Source organism: Watersipora subatra, chromosome 6 (genome assembly GCF_963576615.1).
Source record: "Watersipora subatra chromosome 6, tzWatSuba1.1, whole genome shotgun sequence".
Taxonomy (NCBI): Eukaryota; Metazoa; Bryozoa; class Gymnolaemata; order Cheilostomatida; family Watersiporidae; genus Watersipora; species Watersipora subatra.
In genome coordinates, this window is record NC_088713.1 from 47,916,356 (window position 1) to 47,931,860 (window position 15,505).

The window sequence follows — 15,505 nt, forward strand, 5'->3', positions numbered from 1 at the left end:
CCACTTCAATAACGTAGTCCTATGTAATTGAGACAATCAATTGACATAGGATAATCAACTTGACATAGTGATATGATGACTATGGAAAGTTGTACAAACTCAAACAATATCTGAGATAATCAGATATTGATAGACCAACGCTGTTCGGTGATAAGCCGTTACAGCCTAGAATAGCATAGCATGCGGCTAAAATCTCTTATCCACAATCTAGATTGATAGATATAACAACAAGCTTAATTTCACAGGTTATAATTCCTTTTATTTACTGATTCAGACTAACACATACCTTGAATATAGAATAAGGCTTAGAATATATTCAGATAAGAGCAGGAAAAAGACTGAGTAAAAATAAGGTAACATATTATTATATACCTTCTAAACATAAATGGTAGACCAATAAACTTAAAGTTTCTATATACTTGGTCCAATCATTATCATTTCACGTGTAGGCTGTAGTTCCGGAGTCAGCAGAAATTCCAAGCTGACCACCGTTCTTAGCAAACAACATGATTCATAATTTCGTAATTCAAGTCTACCGGTTGTTTGTCATGAAGAAGGCAAAATTCTCAGCCAAACAAAAATGGCCAACATATCGCAGATATTATATATAAATCCATTACACAGCCCCTTCCTTTAAATGACTTAATTAAAAAAAAGGCATTTTAAATCGAGATAATATACAACAGTAAGAGTAACCATAATAATAATGTGAGTAAAAGATTAGTCATTGGGTTAAAGTATCCTTTGATGCTCTCTGGAGTCTTTCTTCTTTGACCGCAACTTTGGAGGCGAGACGACGCTGAATGGATTTTAGTTCCCTCAGTTCTTCGAGCATGGTGATAATAATATAATAAAGTATAATGACATGAGACTAGGTATATATATATGTGTAACTAACTACTTCCCAACACAAGATGGGCCTGTGAGATGATCACAGCCGTGGCAATGGAGACGATCCATCACTTATTTGCATAATCTACGAGATAATGTTTCAGTGAACGTCTTGGTCTTTCTTCTAACACCTCAGGCTGAGCGATCGCTTCTACTACATCTTCCGCGGAAGCTCCTTGCTCAGTGTACTGTCGCTCTTTTGGGTTTGGTATTAGCGGAGGAAAATCGTCTAAACTAAACAAAGGATCAGGTGCCTTTTTGAGTTTTCTAGCTCCTTTCATGTTAGGATGGCGCACAGGCTCTGGGATAAATGGAGCCTGACCCGCTTCTTCCACACACTCCACAAACGGTTTTAGTCGACCTTCATTTTGAATGGATTCCTGACCATTCCGCTTCAGTTTGTAAGTGTGGTTGGGCCTCACCTCAGTGATTCGGAAAGGACCAACAAATTTAGGACACAGTTTCTCGCTCTGCCCTTTCTTCTTTCTTTTTCGTGTCATGCTAACCAAGTCACCGACTTCGTATAGTGGAGGTTCGTCAGAATCATCTGTTCGAATTTCGAGCTGCTGCTGCCGCAGCTTGTCATGGGCCTCTTGAAGTCGCTCCAGCAACTCTAGGGCATATTGTTGGGTGGTAACATTTTCAGTATCTGTTACCCCATAAACGATTTGATCCGGAAGTCGCGTTTCTCTTCCAAACATAAGATAGTTTGCTGTCTCGCCAGTTGCAGAATGGGGCGAGGCACGGAACCCTCTCATAATTTGAGGCAACAGAAGATCCCAGTCCTCTTGTTGTCTTCCCAACAGGAGACTGCGCAATGAGTCTCCGAGCGTCCGATTCATTCTCTCTACCATACTATTCCCTTGAGGGTGGTAGGGAGTGGTTTTACTTTTGGCTATCTTCCAGAGCCGACAAAGCTCTACCATTAGGGCGGATTGAAATTGTGCGCCTTGGTCGGAGTGTATTTGTTCTGGCAATCCCAGGTAACAGAAGATACGGCTATCAAGTGCTTCTGCTACTACCGGAGCAGTGGCGTCAGGCAGAGGAAGAGCATCTTGCCATCTTGTGAAATGGTCGGTTAAGACCAGAATCCATTGGTTCCCTCGTTCAGTTTGGGGGAATGGCCCTACTAAATCTACAGCCACTTTTTGCCACGGTCGGCCGCTGTATAGCCGTTGGCGGTTTCCGGACTGTGGAACTGGGCTGTGTTTTGCTAGTTGACAAGTTTCGCAAGTGCGAACGAGCTTGCGAATTTCCGACATCATGCCGGGCCAAAACCACTGCATGCGAACGCGACGAGCAGTCCGCATTATACCACTATGGGTCAGACGATGAGTCTCCCATATAACTGTTTTACGCACTGTTTTGGGACAAATAGTGCAATTATGCATCCGTCCATTTATTTTAATCTGGATCACCAGCCTCTCATTTAGAATCTTCAGTGATGGTAACAAACTGTGTAATTTCCTTAGCTCCTTACTACCGCATTCAAGCTTTTGCCGTGAAATCTCTTGACCGCTTTCCACAGCATTGTAAATGTCTGCAACCTCACTTGGCTGCTGTTTTTGTAAACTCACAACTTTGTTATTCATAGACTGCGAGTCCACGACAGAAATGGTGGGAGACGATCCCTCCATTTCCATCAGGTTAGAGGGCGATGAGCCCTCCACCTTGTTGCTACTAAGTTCACTACGTCCAACTAAACCAATTTTACCTCTAGTGGGATAATGGCATGGTACCGGAGATGATCCGGTGCTCCCTTCCGTACGATCTGGTGGAAATAGAGATGATCTATTTTCACCCACCAGCAGTTCTGCCATTATTTCCTCTTTTGTAGGTCCACCATCTCGGATCTCTATTCGTTTACATTGTTTACAATCGAAACAAGTCATTCGACTTAAACCATCCGCGTTTCCGTGGCGGATGCCTTTCCGGTGTTCGATCCGATACTGGAATTCTCCGAGAATTTCTAACCACCGAGCCACCTGACACGAAGGCTCTTTCCTTCTAGCCAACCATATCAATGATGCATGGTCCGTTCGGACGAGGAACTGACGACCATACAGATAGGGTCGAAAGTGTTTAACACACTTAATAACAGCAAGAAGTTCCTTTCTAGTTACGCAATAGTTTCGTTCAGGAGGACTGAACGACTTGCTATAATAAGAAATTACTCTTTCTTTACCATTTTGAACTTGGGACAAAACTCCCCCTATACCTTCAGCACTAGCATCTGTGTCCAGAATGAACGAAAGGCTTGGGTCTGGATACCCGAGAACTTCTGAAGTCACCAAACATTCTTTCAAAGTCTCGAACGATTTCTGACACTCGGGCGACCAACAAAAAGAAGCAGACGTAGATGTTATCCGATTCAAAGGACTAGCAATAACTGAGAAATTTGGAACATACTGGCGGTAATAGCCAGCTGTTCCGAGGAAAGCCTTCAGCTCACGCACACATTTTGGAACAGGCCACTCTTTCACATCCACTATCTTTTCGGGGTTGGTAGCTACACCATCTGCACTCACCACGTGACCAAGGTATTTCACTTCGGCTTTAAAAAGATCACATTTACGAGGCTTCAATTTCAGACCCGCTGCCCGTAGGCGCTCGAATACAGCTGCTAACCGCTCTATATGCGAATCAATATCCTCACTGAACACAATAATATCGTCGAGATACAAAAGCAAGGTTTTCCAGTGAAGACCCCTCATCACCCGCTCCATCAAGCGACTAAAACAAGCAGGAGCAGAGGTGAGCCCAAAGGGAAGCACCGTCCACTTCCACAGCCCATCTCGAGTTACAAACGAGGATTTGTCCTGTGCATCCTCATCTAAAGGAAGCTGCCAGTACCCGGATATCAAATCAAGGGTGCTGAATATCTTACTCCCGGCCAATGCATCAAGACTTTCATCTATTCGCGGCAACGGATGACAGTCTTGTTCTGTGACGGAATTCAATTGGCGGTAGTCAATACAAAACCGCCAGTTTCCATCTTTACGTTTCACCAGGACGACTGGCGAACTCCAAGCACTATTGGACGGGGTGATGAGCCCCTGCTCCGATAGTTCTTTTACCTGCCGCTCAACTTCCGCTTCCTTTTCAGGTCCGAGGCGTCGGGGTGGTTGCTTAATTGGCCGAGTTCCTGGCTTAACCGGTATCGAGTGCTTGATTAAATGTGTCCGGCCAACATCAGCATCAGATCTGCTGAAAACGTCCTGAAACTCCATCAGCAGCTTCCCAATACTACGTCTTTCTCTGTCAGTAGTGCAAAGTTTTATTGCTTCCTGATATACAGAGCCCACATGTTCAGGCATAGAGCCTACTGAGAGATGGTCTTCAGTTTGACTGTTACCTTCATTTAACACATTTGTTATTTGACGTACTTCTACCTCTCCATCGCTTGGAATCTCTACCGCATGGAACATCCCCACGCAACTACCTGCATTTATCACGATCGGTGCTCGTGTTATATTAATGCAGCGTATTGGGACTTGCAACTTCTCACCTACTTTTGCCAAGCATGTTCCCAGCAACAACCCAGGAGCAGCCTTGGGGTTCTCCTCCCATCTGTCAACTACCCCAACTTCGTTTGTCGTTTTCCCACATAGTCTACCCTTCACTATCATTTCAGAATGGGATGGAATGGTAACTTTGTGAACCACTTGAACTTTGCTCTGCAGTCGATCACCGAACCGATTAGTACACTTCAGCTCTCTGTCTTTCATTTTTAAACTCTGAAGTCTAAAATCCATGACACAAGCATTGTTTTCTAAAAATGGCATTCCTAGTATCGCATCCTCAGTGACGGGGCATACTAAGAATTCAGACACAAAAGCAATATCTCTGAGTCTTCCTGACAACTCAATTGTCCCTGAGATCTCCATCTGACTACCATCTGCGAGTCTTCCTTGAGACTCATATGGCATCAGCTGATCTCTAACTCCTTTAGATATTCTTTCAAACACATGCTGTGATATGATATTAGACGTACAACCAGAGTCTATCAGAAAATGAACAGGTCTGCCCGACACCTTCCCTGGGAGGAAGTAACTGGGGTTGATACGTGTAGGTTCAGTTACCTGTGATGAACGAGGTAACTCCCTATTGGGCCCATCTACCGCCAAAGACAAGAGACTATCATTGCCATTTTGGGGTGATGTCAATTTAGAAGCGTTGGTAGATTCCTGACTTTTTGACCTATCAGTATTGCCACAGTCAGCAGGCCTTACTGCTGTGGACCATCTCCGTTTCCCGCCTTTGAGGTTTCTGTCTTCAAAGCGGGACAGTTTCTTTTTAGGTGAGGGCCTCCGCACTCATAGCATTGCAAAGGAGTTCTCGATCCATTGTTAGATGCCTGGCCGGAGGATCTACCTGTAGCTGTAGATTTTTGCTGTAAAAGCTGTTGCATAACTTTCGTGTTTGTTTCCATTTGCTGTAACATTTTCTCCATCACCTGCTCCATTGGCGATTTCTTTTCGACAGAAACCTGATCCACTTCTACAGAAGCAACGTGATGTTTTGTTTTTCCCGAGTTATTTCCCACTTGGAAATACTCCTGAGCAGCTGTTACAGCATCAGCTACTGACTCAATTGGAAGCACTAACAAATGGCGTTGAAGCGCATGATGATTTAATGCTCGGGTGAAGGAGTCAATGGCCAAGGTGTTTCGTACTTCCTGACCTGCAGCTGGGTAAGCAATATCAACTAATCGCTCCACCTCAGTTCCTAGTACATGTAACGATGAGTTACTCTCGTACCTTAACTGTCCTAGTTTATCTCTAGCCTGTCTTGGACTAATGCCAAAACGAGCTCGTAGACCTTGAAAGACGATTTCAAGTGTCTCCCCACGACTGCAAGCCGCAGCCGCCCCTTCCAAAGCGCATTTTAGATGTAATAAGGCGGCTCGATCTCCCCATTGATTAGCAGCACTAATATCAATGAACTGCTGCAAATACAATTCAACATCTCCGCTACCATCATACTTAGGTAGTTTAAAAGTTGCCTGTTTATTTAAATTCAAATTAGCCAAAGCCTGAGCTAATTGGTCCATATTTGCGCCTCCCGTTGCCATTGGTTCAGGTGACGCTTGACGACGCCGACGCGGGGGCATTATAAACTATATAGAATCCCACCGCTGCCACCAGTGTGAAGGATTTTCCCTAATACTTTTATATTACTACACCTTCAAGAACTCACGGGCTATAGTTTAAATGCTGTCAGATTAATATTAACCCTAATATTTAAATAGGCCTAGATAGCTACACTAAACTGTGATGAACAGTGTTAGCATAGCCACATAACCCTGAAAGGATGACTTTCGGGTTATTGATATTGCCCACAGCTACACTAAACTGTGATGAACAGTACTAGTGTAACCCCATAACCCCGAAAGGATGACTTTCGTGTTATAATTGCCACTTCAATAACGTAGTCCTATGTAATTGAGACAATCAATTGACATAGGATAATCAACTTGACATAGTGATATGATGACTATGGAAAGTTGTACAAACTCAAACAATATCTGAGATAATCAGATATTGATAGACCAACGCTGTTCGGTGATAAGCCGTTACAGCCTAGAATAGCATAGCATGCGGCTAAAATCTCTTATCCACAATCTAGATTGATAGATATAACAACAAGCTTAATTTCACAGGTTATAATTCCTTTTATTTACTGATTCAGACTAACACATACCTTGAATATAGAATAAGGCTTAGAATATATTCAGATAAGAGCAGGAAAAAGACTGAGTAAAAATAAGGTAACATATTATTATATACCTTCTAAACATAAATGGTAGACCAATAAACTTAAAGTTTCTATATACTTGGTCCAATCATTATCATTTCACGTGTAGGCTGTAGTTCCGGAGTCAGCAGAAATTCCAAGCTGACCACCGTTCTTAGCAAACAACATGATTCATAATTTCGTAATTCAAGTCTACCGGTTGTTTGTCATGAAGAAGGCAAAATTCTCAGCCAAACAAAAATGGCCAACATATCGCAGATATTATATATAAATCCATTACACCATCAACATAATTATATTTTTTTTATTAACATATGAATGTTTTTCTATGCTGAGTACATAACAAACAAAAACAGTCTTTATCATAGTACTGTGGTTTTACATAAATAAATCAGTCAACGATAGTTCATCAGGATGAATATGACACATTACTTGTATTCTACACGAAAGAAAATCACAACCATTCCCCTACATTTATGCAAAACTTAAGTGCAACATCTTACATTTATGCAACCCAATCACAAGTCCGGGTGAACCTTGTCGTAAATTGCTTCATGTTGTTTATTTAACGAAATAAAAGTATCGTCCCATTTCTTTTTTAACTTTACTCACACGCACGTAAGAAAAAATGTGACGCGTGCTCGCTAGAATTCTAGAATTTTAACCAGCCAATAAGAGCAAGGGTTCGGCACGAAATTTCGAGCAGTACCGAAATAGTTCGCTTCGGCCAGAAATGTCCTCAGCCGAACTTTTTAGAGCTGAAAACGACGTCGTTTTGCGTCATTTAGTTCGGTTCGGTGCCCGTGTGACCACGGCTTTAAACTACTAGCAAAGACTTGATTGACTTACAACTGAGTTGTCAGCCTCACTGAATAAATGTTCAGAGTCTGACGTAAAGACGAGATTGGGTGAGACAGCGGTGTATGAGTCCGGAGAGAGGGGTTCTCTCTTCACACTCAGGCCAGCGCCTAAAAGTTATTCGATATGAACTTTAATGGCTCATCAACAGAAACAACTGACAGCCATTTCAGTCAAGTGAGCATAAAAGAAAGGCAAACGTCACAGGTTCATCGCCATTCAACAGCTTCCGTAATTACCTAACTTTTTATAGAAATTCTCAATTTCAAATCATGTTCTACGATGACCTCTTATACAAACAGCAAATTGTGAGTAACATCAACTGCTCATCGCAGTTGCTAACAACTAATCCATTTGATTCGCTGAAATCAGATGGCCAATAACCAGCTACCAATGTTTCCATAAAACCAACTGTTTTCTATAAACCAACTTTTCATTCATTAGAATTAAGAGTACCACCATTTCTTTGTGCAAGTATTCTGGATTTTTTAAACACTAATCAAGAAAAATACATCATGCTATGCATTAAGTTTATACTGCACAGACTGGCTGCTGAACTGTGAGCAATGTGATTTGTCAGTTTAAACAAATTGTTTGTGCTAAAATTGAAGATTTTTCAACATGTTTATAAAAATTCTCAATTTCAGACCATGTTCTATGACAACCTCTTATATGAAAGTTGTATTTAAATACTGTCTATACTATAAAAGTTACATAAGTTGAGAATGACAGTCAAAGTAACTGTCATTCTTGATTTACATGCCGACACCTGACCTGTGGAGACAGCATAATGATTTTAAATCCAGCATAAGTTAACAAATTCTAACTTTCTAGTTATATTATAATATATACATTTAACATAACATACGTGTAAGTATGGTTTAGTAACAAACAAACAACCCTCATTTCTTTGGACTAATACAGACTGGGATATGAAAAATGTTCCAAATAATTGATAATAACACTGATAATGTCCGAATATTGAAAATTATGTCCGGTAAAGTGCTGTATACTAAACAGCCTATATTGTCTTGCACACTTACTCCTAGATTACAATATGTTACAGTATGTATATACAGTATACGTGGAGTAAAATATGTAGGGGCCCCTATGGATTTACCTTTGGAATTATTCATACTATTCAACAGCTTCTGTACTTGCACTTAAATGATTTTATTCAAGTATTGTGTAGAGAAACATGACTGGTTTGTTAAGCGTTTGTTAAGCACTCGAAGTAGATTCAAATCTGGCAGATTGGCACGCACCAACAGGTAGCTTTTCTGTGGCTAAGAAGATGATGAAATAGACAAGTTGAATATAAGTAATTGAGAGACGCAACAGCAAAACTGAGTTTATTTCCACTTTTAATTCTATTTTTAAACCATTTAATTTAGACCACTACTCAGTTCATTTGTTACTGCAGTATCCATCGTTTTTTTCGATGTCATCAAGTCATTTGCACATGCACTCATTCACACGAAAAAGCTGCCATATTTGTAGAAAAATGATCATTTTTCTTTTATTTACTAGTACTTTTTGGTGTTGTTCTGATACTGTAATAAAAAAATTGCAAAACAAAAGCATCGTTTTCAACAAATCATTCCAAAAGCTTCGTGTTTTTAATGATAAAATTATCTATAGAGATGGCCGACAACAATAAAATGACACCACGAAAAAACGAAAGATAATCAGGATTATTAGAGTCCAGGCTACAATGACATTTGAGGATCGAGCAAATCACAGGAAGGCATAGACATCTAACGAGTTCAAGGCTAGTATTAAAGCGCAGGGAGAGAATTTCTTCTTAGCAGTAAAAACTCAGCAGGGTATTCATATACCATTTTACAACAGCTTCAGCTAATTGCTGGGTAAAAAGATTTCTGTTCGATTGGTGAGAACAGTAACGATTGGATACTTGTCAACAAGCATATAATCTGATAAATCGAGTTACACGATCAAATGGACAGTCAATAAACTTACTGCTCACTCCACTATCAGAGCTGTTGTCTCCACCATACTCTCCGCCACCAAGGATCGCGTCTAAGCCATCTTCTCCTAGCCCTATCATTGCATTTTCACCAAATAACTGCTGCAAATCATATCACATATTTAACACTTTTGCTACACAATTAATTTTTAACTGGGACATAAATAAATATTCGACAAAACCTAATAATTGATGATGTCATATATACCGTGAAACCTCTGATTGAATGCCAGGGCACCATTATGGGTTTATATAGTTCTAACGAGAATGTCAAATAGAAGTGGTCAAATAGAAGTGGCACTCAAATTGAAATGGCATTCAATTAAAGGGAGGCATTCTATTTTTCAATCCTCCTCCCATAATAGCAGTCAAACAGAGATTGCATTCAAATAGAGGTGGCGTTCAATTACAGGTTTTATGGTGCACTGGCATAACATTTTAACTGCACGCTCTATGACACATATTTTTATACCCAACTGGTCAGCATAAAATTTACATCAGTTGATGCCATAGATAAATGTGTTGCAGAATGAGCGCGGACACTTTTTCAGCTAGTATTATTCTCCCCCTATTAGTAACAAGCTAGGCATGTTCCGAGTTAGCCTGTCTTGACAAACTGTTGTTTCTGCGGAGATGTCTCTTGGTGAGCGGAGCGAGCAAAACAACAGCTTATCACAATACGCACTGCACCTGATGTATCAGCTGCACTGAAAGGGTGTTGTTCTCTGCCGTCTATGCAGCTTGGCTGCAATGTTATGTCGGTCGCTCAATAGATAATCATAATGGATTTAGCTAAAAAATTCATGTAGAAAAAAATAAGATAAAACGTTTAACCAGAGACCAGTCTCTGCAGTAAACTTCAGTAAAACTTGAAAATAAAATAAATTAAAAAATAAAATAAGAACAATATTTGACTGATACAAAAATACAAATAAAACTGACTGAGAGCACAAATAACATGTTTAGTTGCTGTTGTTGCCTAAGTTCCTAAGTTCTACTTAAGTTTACCATAGAGACTGGTCTCTGGTTAAACGTCTGTATCTTAATTTTTTCTACTTAAATTTTTCGGCTAAATCCGTTATGATTACCAATGGAGCGACGGACATAACATCACAACCAAATCGCATAGATGAAAGAGAACAACTCCTTTTCAGTGCAGCTGATGCATCAGGTGCAGTGCGTATTGTGACAAGCTGTTGTTTTGCTCGTTCCGCTCAACGGAGGAATACTCCGCAAAAACAACAGTTTGTCAAGCCAGGCTAGTTCTGAGTCAGAAAAGTTACCACTATTACTATAGCTTACGGCAATATTATTATTTAAGATAAAATCATCACTTTCACTAGTACTATTACTTAATAAGCAATCATCAGAAGTCCGCTGGTCCACAATTTGTGAAGCCTCAGTAACTGTAAGGTGGCTGATGCGGCTGGTTGTCGACTACTGCGAAAAAAATATCTTTTTTGCAAATCGAAACTCAGCTAAGCATGGACTGCAAACATGTTTTCTATTGGCTCAACGCAGACAGACGATTGTTTATTTTCATTCAACTACAGATATGATAGGCTAATTAGCTCATCACTAATCATAAACAGTTTGCGCTAACCTACTGGAACTGACTAAACCTCCTGGAACCTGCTGGATCCTTACTAAAGCTGCGCCATGCGACTGCTAACCCTGTACAAACACTGTGCCGAGCCGAACTACAAAGCGCAAAGTACTCAATGCTTTTTCCGTTTCTACTTCTTCACAATACTTTGTCTCTTTACTCTATGAAAGATATGTTCTTAGATGCATTAAGGTAAACGCTCTAAAAACAACACATTGAGAAGCAGAATTGAAAGTCAATTAATGGCACACAATAACAGTCCCTTTACACTGAAGACTAACAAAGAAAAATTAGAATGGTTTTAAAAATAATGTTTTAGTGTTATGCTACCTGATATGGACAGTTATGATCAGCATCTACATGCCTCTAGTGATGAGGAGCTAAATGTTTTTTTTAGATATTTACTGTCTAAAATATTCAAATCGTATCTCCAATCTGCCTGACCATCCATTACATTTCTACTCGTCCAAAAGATCCACCACACCTTATACTAAACACCGACACATTGACAATCCATAATTTAGGGATATAGGGATTTAGGACAGGGATATGCAAAAAAAGCTTTTTTCTTTCAATGTCATAATTTTATTATTCTTGATTTTATTTTTTGCTTACAATCTCATGATTTAATTTGCTTTGGTGACCAGTGACAATAAAGCTTATACCTATCTGCTCTAGATTAATCAAACTTGATCAGCATTTTAGATGAATAGATGCTTTTAACACAGCACCAATGGAGATACGCTTGACCGCAAGCAACCGCCATCGCACGATAAAAGTTATGTCCCAATAAGGAAGTAAATTTGATCAAGGTGCCAGTAATTGATTGAGCTCACAACAGTCATGAGACTACAAGTTAAAATTGGTTAAATCGACCTTCCCTGTTACTACATGAACTTCCCTACACTGCTTACAGATAATCGAGCAACACGCAGATGGTAATCACATCTAAACAAAGTGGGTTGTGTTTTGGATGTTACCCAAAGATTTATCTGCTACACTTCATTGATAACAAGAGTAACAAGTTATCACTCGCCAGCCCTGAAGACTGGTACACACTATATTGTCCTATGTCGACGTTGTCCTTTCATCGTCTACATGTGTTGCAAATCAATGGCATCGTTGAGGCGATGAGAATATGTCGGTAAGGATTGCAGCTGTCAAACTTCCGAAATAGTGTGCCGAGCATCCACAACAGCCTATGCAATGCGCACCACTTCATTCCATAGTTCATTTCATGATATTTGCTGCGGGGCTAGTATTTTACTGTTTCTAATACCGCAATATATAATGAGAAAGTTATGCCGTGGACTATTCGCTGATGTAAACGAGATTTGTGATAGCGTGAACATTGTTATTACAAACGATCAGCAAAGTATTATGCGATTAATGCCGACGTACAATGATGCAGTGTGAACCAGCTTCAGCTATCGACATAAAAGATGCTAAAAGTTGTCGAGCAGAATTCACTATACAGTTAGTTAAAGAATAAGAACGATTCCTACATGCACCTACCTGACAAGCATCGTCAGTTGTACCGAGGAGGTCTGTGAAGTCTTCAATACCGTCCATTAGAGCAAGTGTTGTGGATTCTAAACAATACAATACCTACTTATAAACTAATAAAAGCAAAAAATTGGATGCAACACCAAAATTTTCGATTTTCAAACAAAACAGCAAAGTAACTCAACTATATATTTATTTATGTTGTGCCAGTAACAACACGATCTAAATTTTTTATTAAAAAATAGTGTGCATACACATGTAAAACATTCAGCATGTTTAATTGATTTTACACACAGGCAATGATATAATGTAATGTCATGAAAGACACCAGAAGGCTCACAATAAGCAAGCTGCTTAATAATAATGACATACACACAAAATCGAAATCGAAAGCAATACGATAATGTACACTCCTTGATAGCTAGATGACAATGCAATGCAAACAAGAATAGATCATGAAAAGGTCTGCTTTCAGTCAGAAAGTGTTACTGATGTGTTAAGAAGCATTCAAACTTCAACAGACTCATAATTTTGAAAGCTATCACCATAAGCTATCACGAAAGCTATTTTGAAAGCTATCAAAGCTACTTGAACCACATTGAAGAAAAATTGCTTCTGTCATACAAGCTGTATAACCTCATTCAAAAATTGACTAGTAAGGCACAATAAACCCGTTTATTAGTCCGAAATTAATTGAATTCCTTCTTAATTTTATGCACTTGAAAGATATTGGAGATTGTGGAATCTTTTAAATACTTGGGAGTGAATGTCTCTAATGACTTTAAATGGGACATACACATAGATGACATTACCTCTAGAGCATATCAAAGGTTAGGGATGTTGAGGAGAGTATTACACGGAGCACCCAGAAACGTCAAAAAAATTGCATATCTTAGTCTGTGCAGGCCCGTTTTGGAATTCGCTTGTGAGGTATGGGATCCATACCTCATAAAACATGAAACACAACTGGAAAATGTCCAGAGGCGCGCTGTGCGTTTTATTGCGGATCTTAAAGGGGTGGAAAGCGTAACTATGGCCAGAGACAAATTAGGGTTGGAATTGCTTAAGAACAGACGGAAGTCGGCTCGAATGGTTTTACTTATAAAAATTCTCTCCAGCAGTGTGCATGAGTCTTTAATCAATAATTTTAACAATATACACAATGACACACACTCACATCATACCAGATCGGTATCCAATGACGTACCTAGGGCTGTTCTAGCCAGCAAAACATTTTATCATAACAGTTTTTTACCGAGAACTTCTCGCGACCTACGAGGAAATTTTTAACGCACTTTTTATAGTCATGATTTTACTTACTTCGAATATTACTTGACTTTTATTGAGAACATTTGAACTAGATCTAGATACGTACATGATGGCCCTTTTTTCCTCGGGGATCGAGGTCTTAGGGTTCGATCGACCAAGACCAAGAAGAATTTAGTGGTTATTTTTAAAGAGCAGTTGTCCTTAGGCAGACAAGAACAAGAGACAAATATGTATTACATTACTAGAACCATAATTGTGGAGTAGTGTTACATTGGATATTATTTTTCCTAGCGCCTATTCGATGCAGCTTTTTTGTAACTGCATGTGTGACCAAAGGCGTAAAGAGTATAGATTTTGAACCCTCTTAGACAACCGAGGCAAAATGTCTTACGTCCTATTATTTAAGCTTTCGTTAAAAATACTCCATAGCTTTGTCAATGGAAACCTAGCAACTAACATCACATACAATGGCTTTTGCATGTATTGAAGTTGACTTGACACTTTAACCTCAAAACAAAGTCTATAGTGAAAACACTCACTCCAAAATCATCGAGTCAAACCTTACAATCTCACTCTATAAATCTGATCTACAGCAACTTACTAAAGTATATAACAAATTAATTCCGTAAAATAGCTGTAGTTGTTAAACGCTACTAGTCGTTTATGCCATGAGGCAGTCATAACTAAATTTTATCAATCGATTCAATGAAACTACAACTGAAATGAATTTCCCGAATCAGTATTATCACATTTATATAATAGTCTTACCATCCACAAAATGCGAGAAAACGTTATCCTTCGCGTCTTTATGACAATGAGTTGACATTTTGTTACTCAAGTCTAAGCGTTTCTACACGTTAAAATAAAATCAAAACAAGAGAAATGTATCGGGAAACCACATAACAAAACTTTTTACCGGAAATGCCAAACAAGAAAAACCGACCAGCAGCAAACATCCGGGTGTAGTCCGAGTTTTTAGGCGTATCATTCATACACCTCATCAACGTAAAGTGAGCCTAATACATTTAAATTGAAAAGCCAAAGACATAGAGGTAATACTTACAAAAAGTGGTTTTACATTTGCAGACGAAGACTAGCATTTAGTTCAGGAGACGAAGGAGGCGTGCCTTTGGCCTGTAGAGACTGGGTTGCTTGCAAAATCATCATCGTCCGTAGTAAATCGTGCAACTTTATTTTCTGTATTTGTGAGATTTTTATGGTTTGTTCTCTCCAATAAGCCATATTTTAAGGTATGAGATTTAATAACAAGCACATAGTAAAGTAAAACAAAAACGTTGACTGGGTAGTAATGTATTGTATTTTTAACTTCGCATCATGACTAGAACATACGGAGGCTAATCATCGTTTACTGTAATAAACCGTTAAACATCACAGTGTGTTAATCATTACAATTTTGTGAATCTTTATATATGAGCGCACTCGATTAGAGCCTGGCTAATACTTAGACTACTAAAGAGAGGTTATGTGTGTACATGTGCTCAAACATCAGATCAGAAAATTTTCCACTAAAATCCTCAAAATGAGGCAACAGGGTGAGAACTCGTTGCAAATATGTATTGTATTTGCAAAGAGTTGCATTGTATTAACTCTATTTTATACTTCTTAATAAG

General features: G+C 39.3%; 1 protein-coding gene across 1 annotated transcript in view; it reads right to left on the reverse strand.

Moving 5' to 3' along the window:
• LOC137398982 (cyclic AMP-dependent transcription factor ATF-6 alpha-like) overlaps positions 1 to 14,781 on the reverse strand; it is a 39,372-nt gene extending 24,591 nt beyond the window's left edge. Inside the window, exons 1-4 of the mRNA XM_068085141.1 lie at positions 14,643 to 14,781; positions 12,615 to 12,691; positions 9,487 to 9,595; positions 7,498 to 7,616 (exon numbers count right to left, since the gene is read on the reverse strand). Coding sequence (XP_067941242.1) covers positions 7,498 to 7,616; positions 9,487 to 9,595; positions 12,615 to 12,691; positions 14,643 to 14,700 — 363 coding nt within the window. The 5' untranslated portion in view covers positions 14,701 to 14,781. The remainder of the gene's footprint in view (positions 1 to 7,497; positions 7,617 to 9,486; positions 9,596 to 12,614; positions 12,692 to 14,642) is intronic.
• Positions 14,782 to 15,505: the final 724 nt, after the last annotated feature.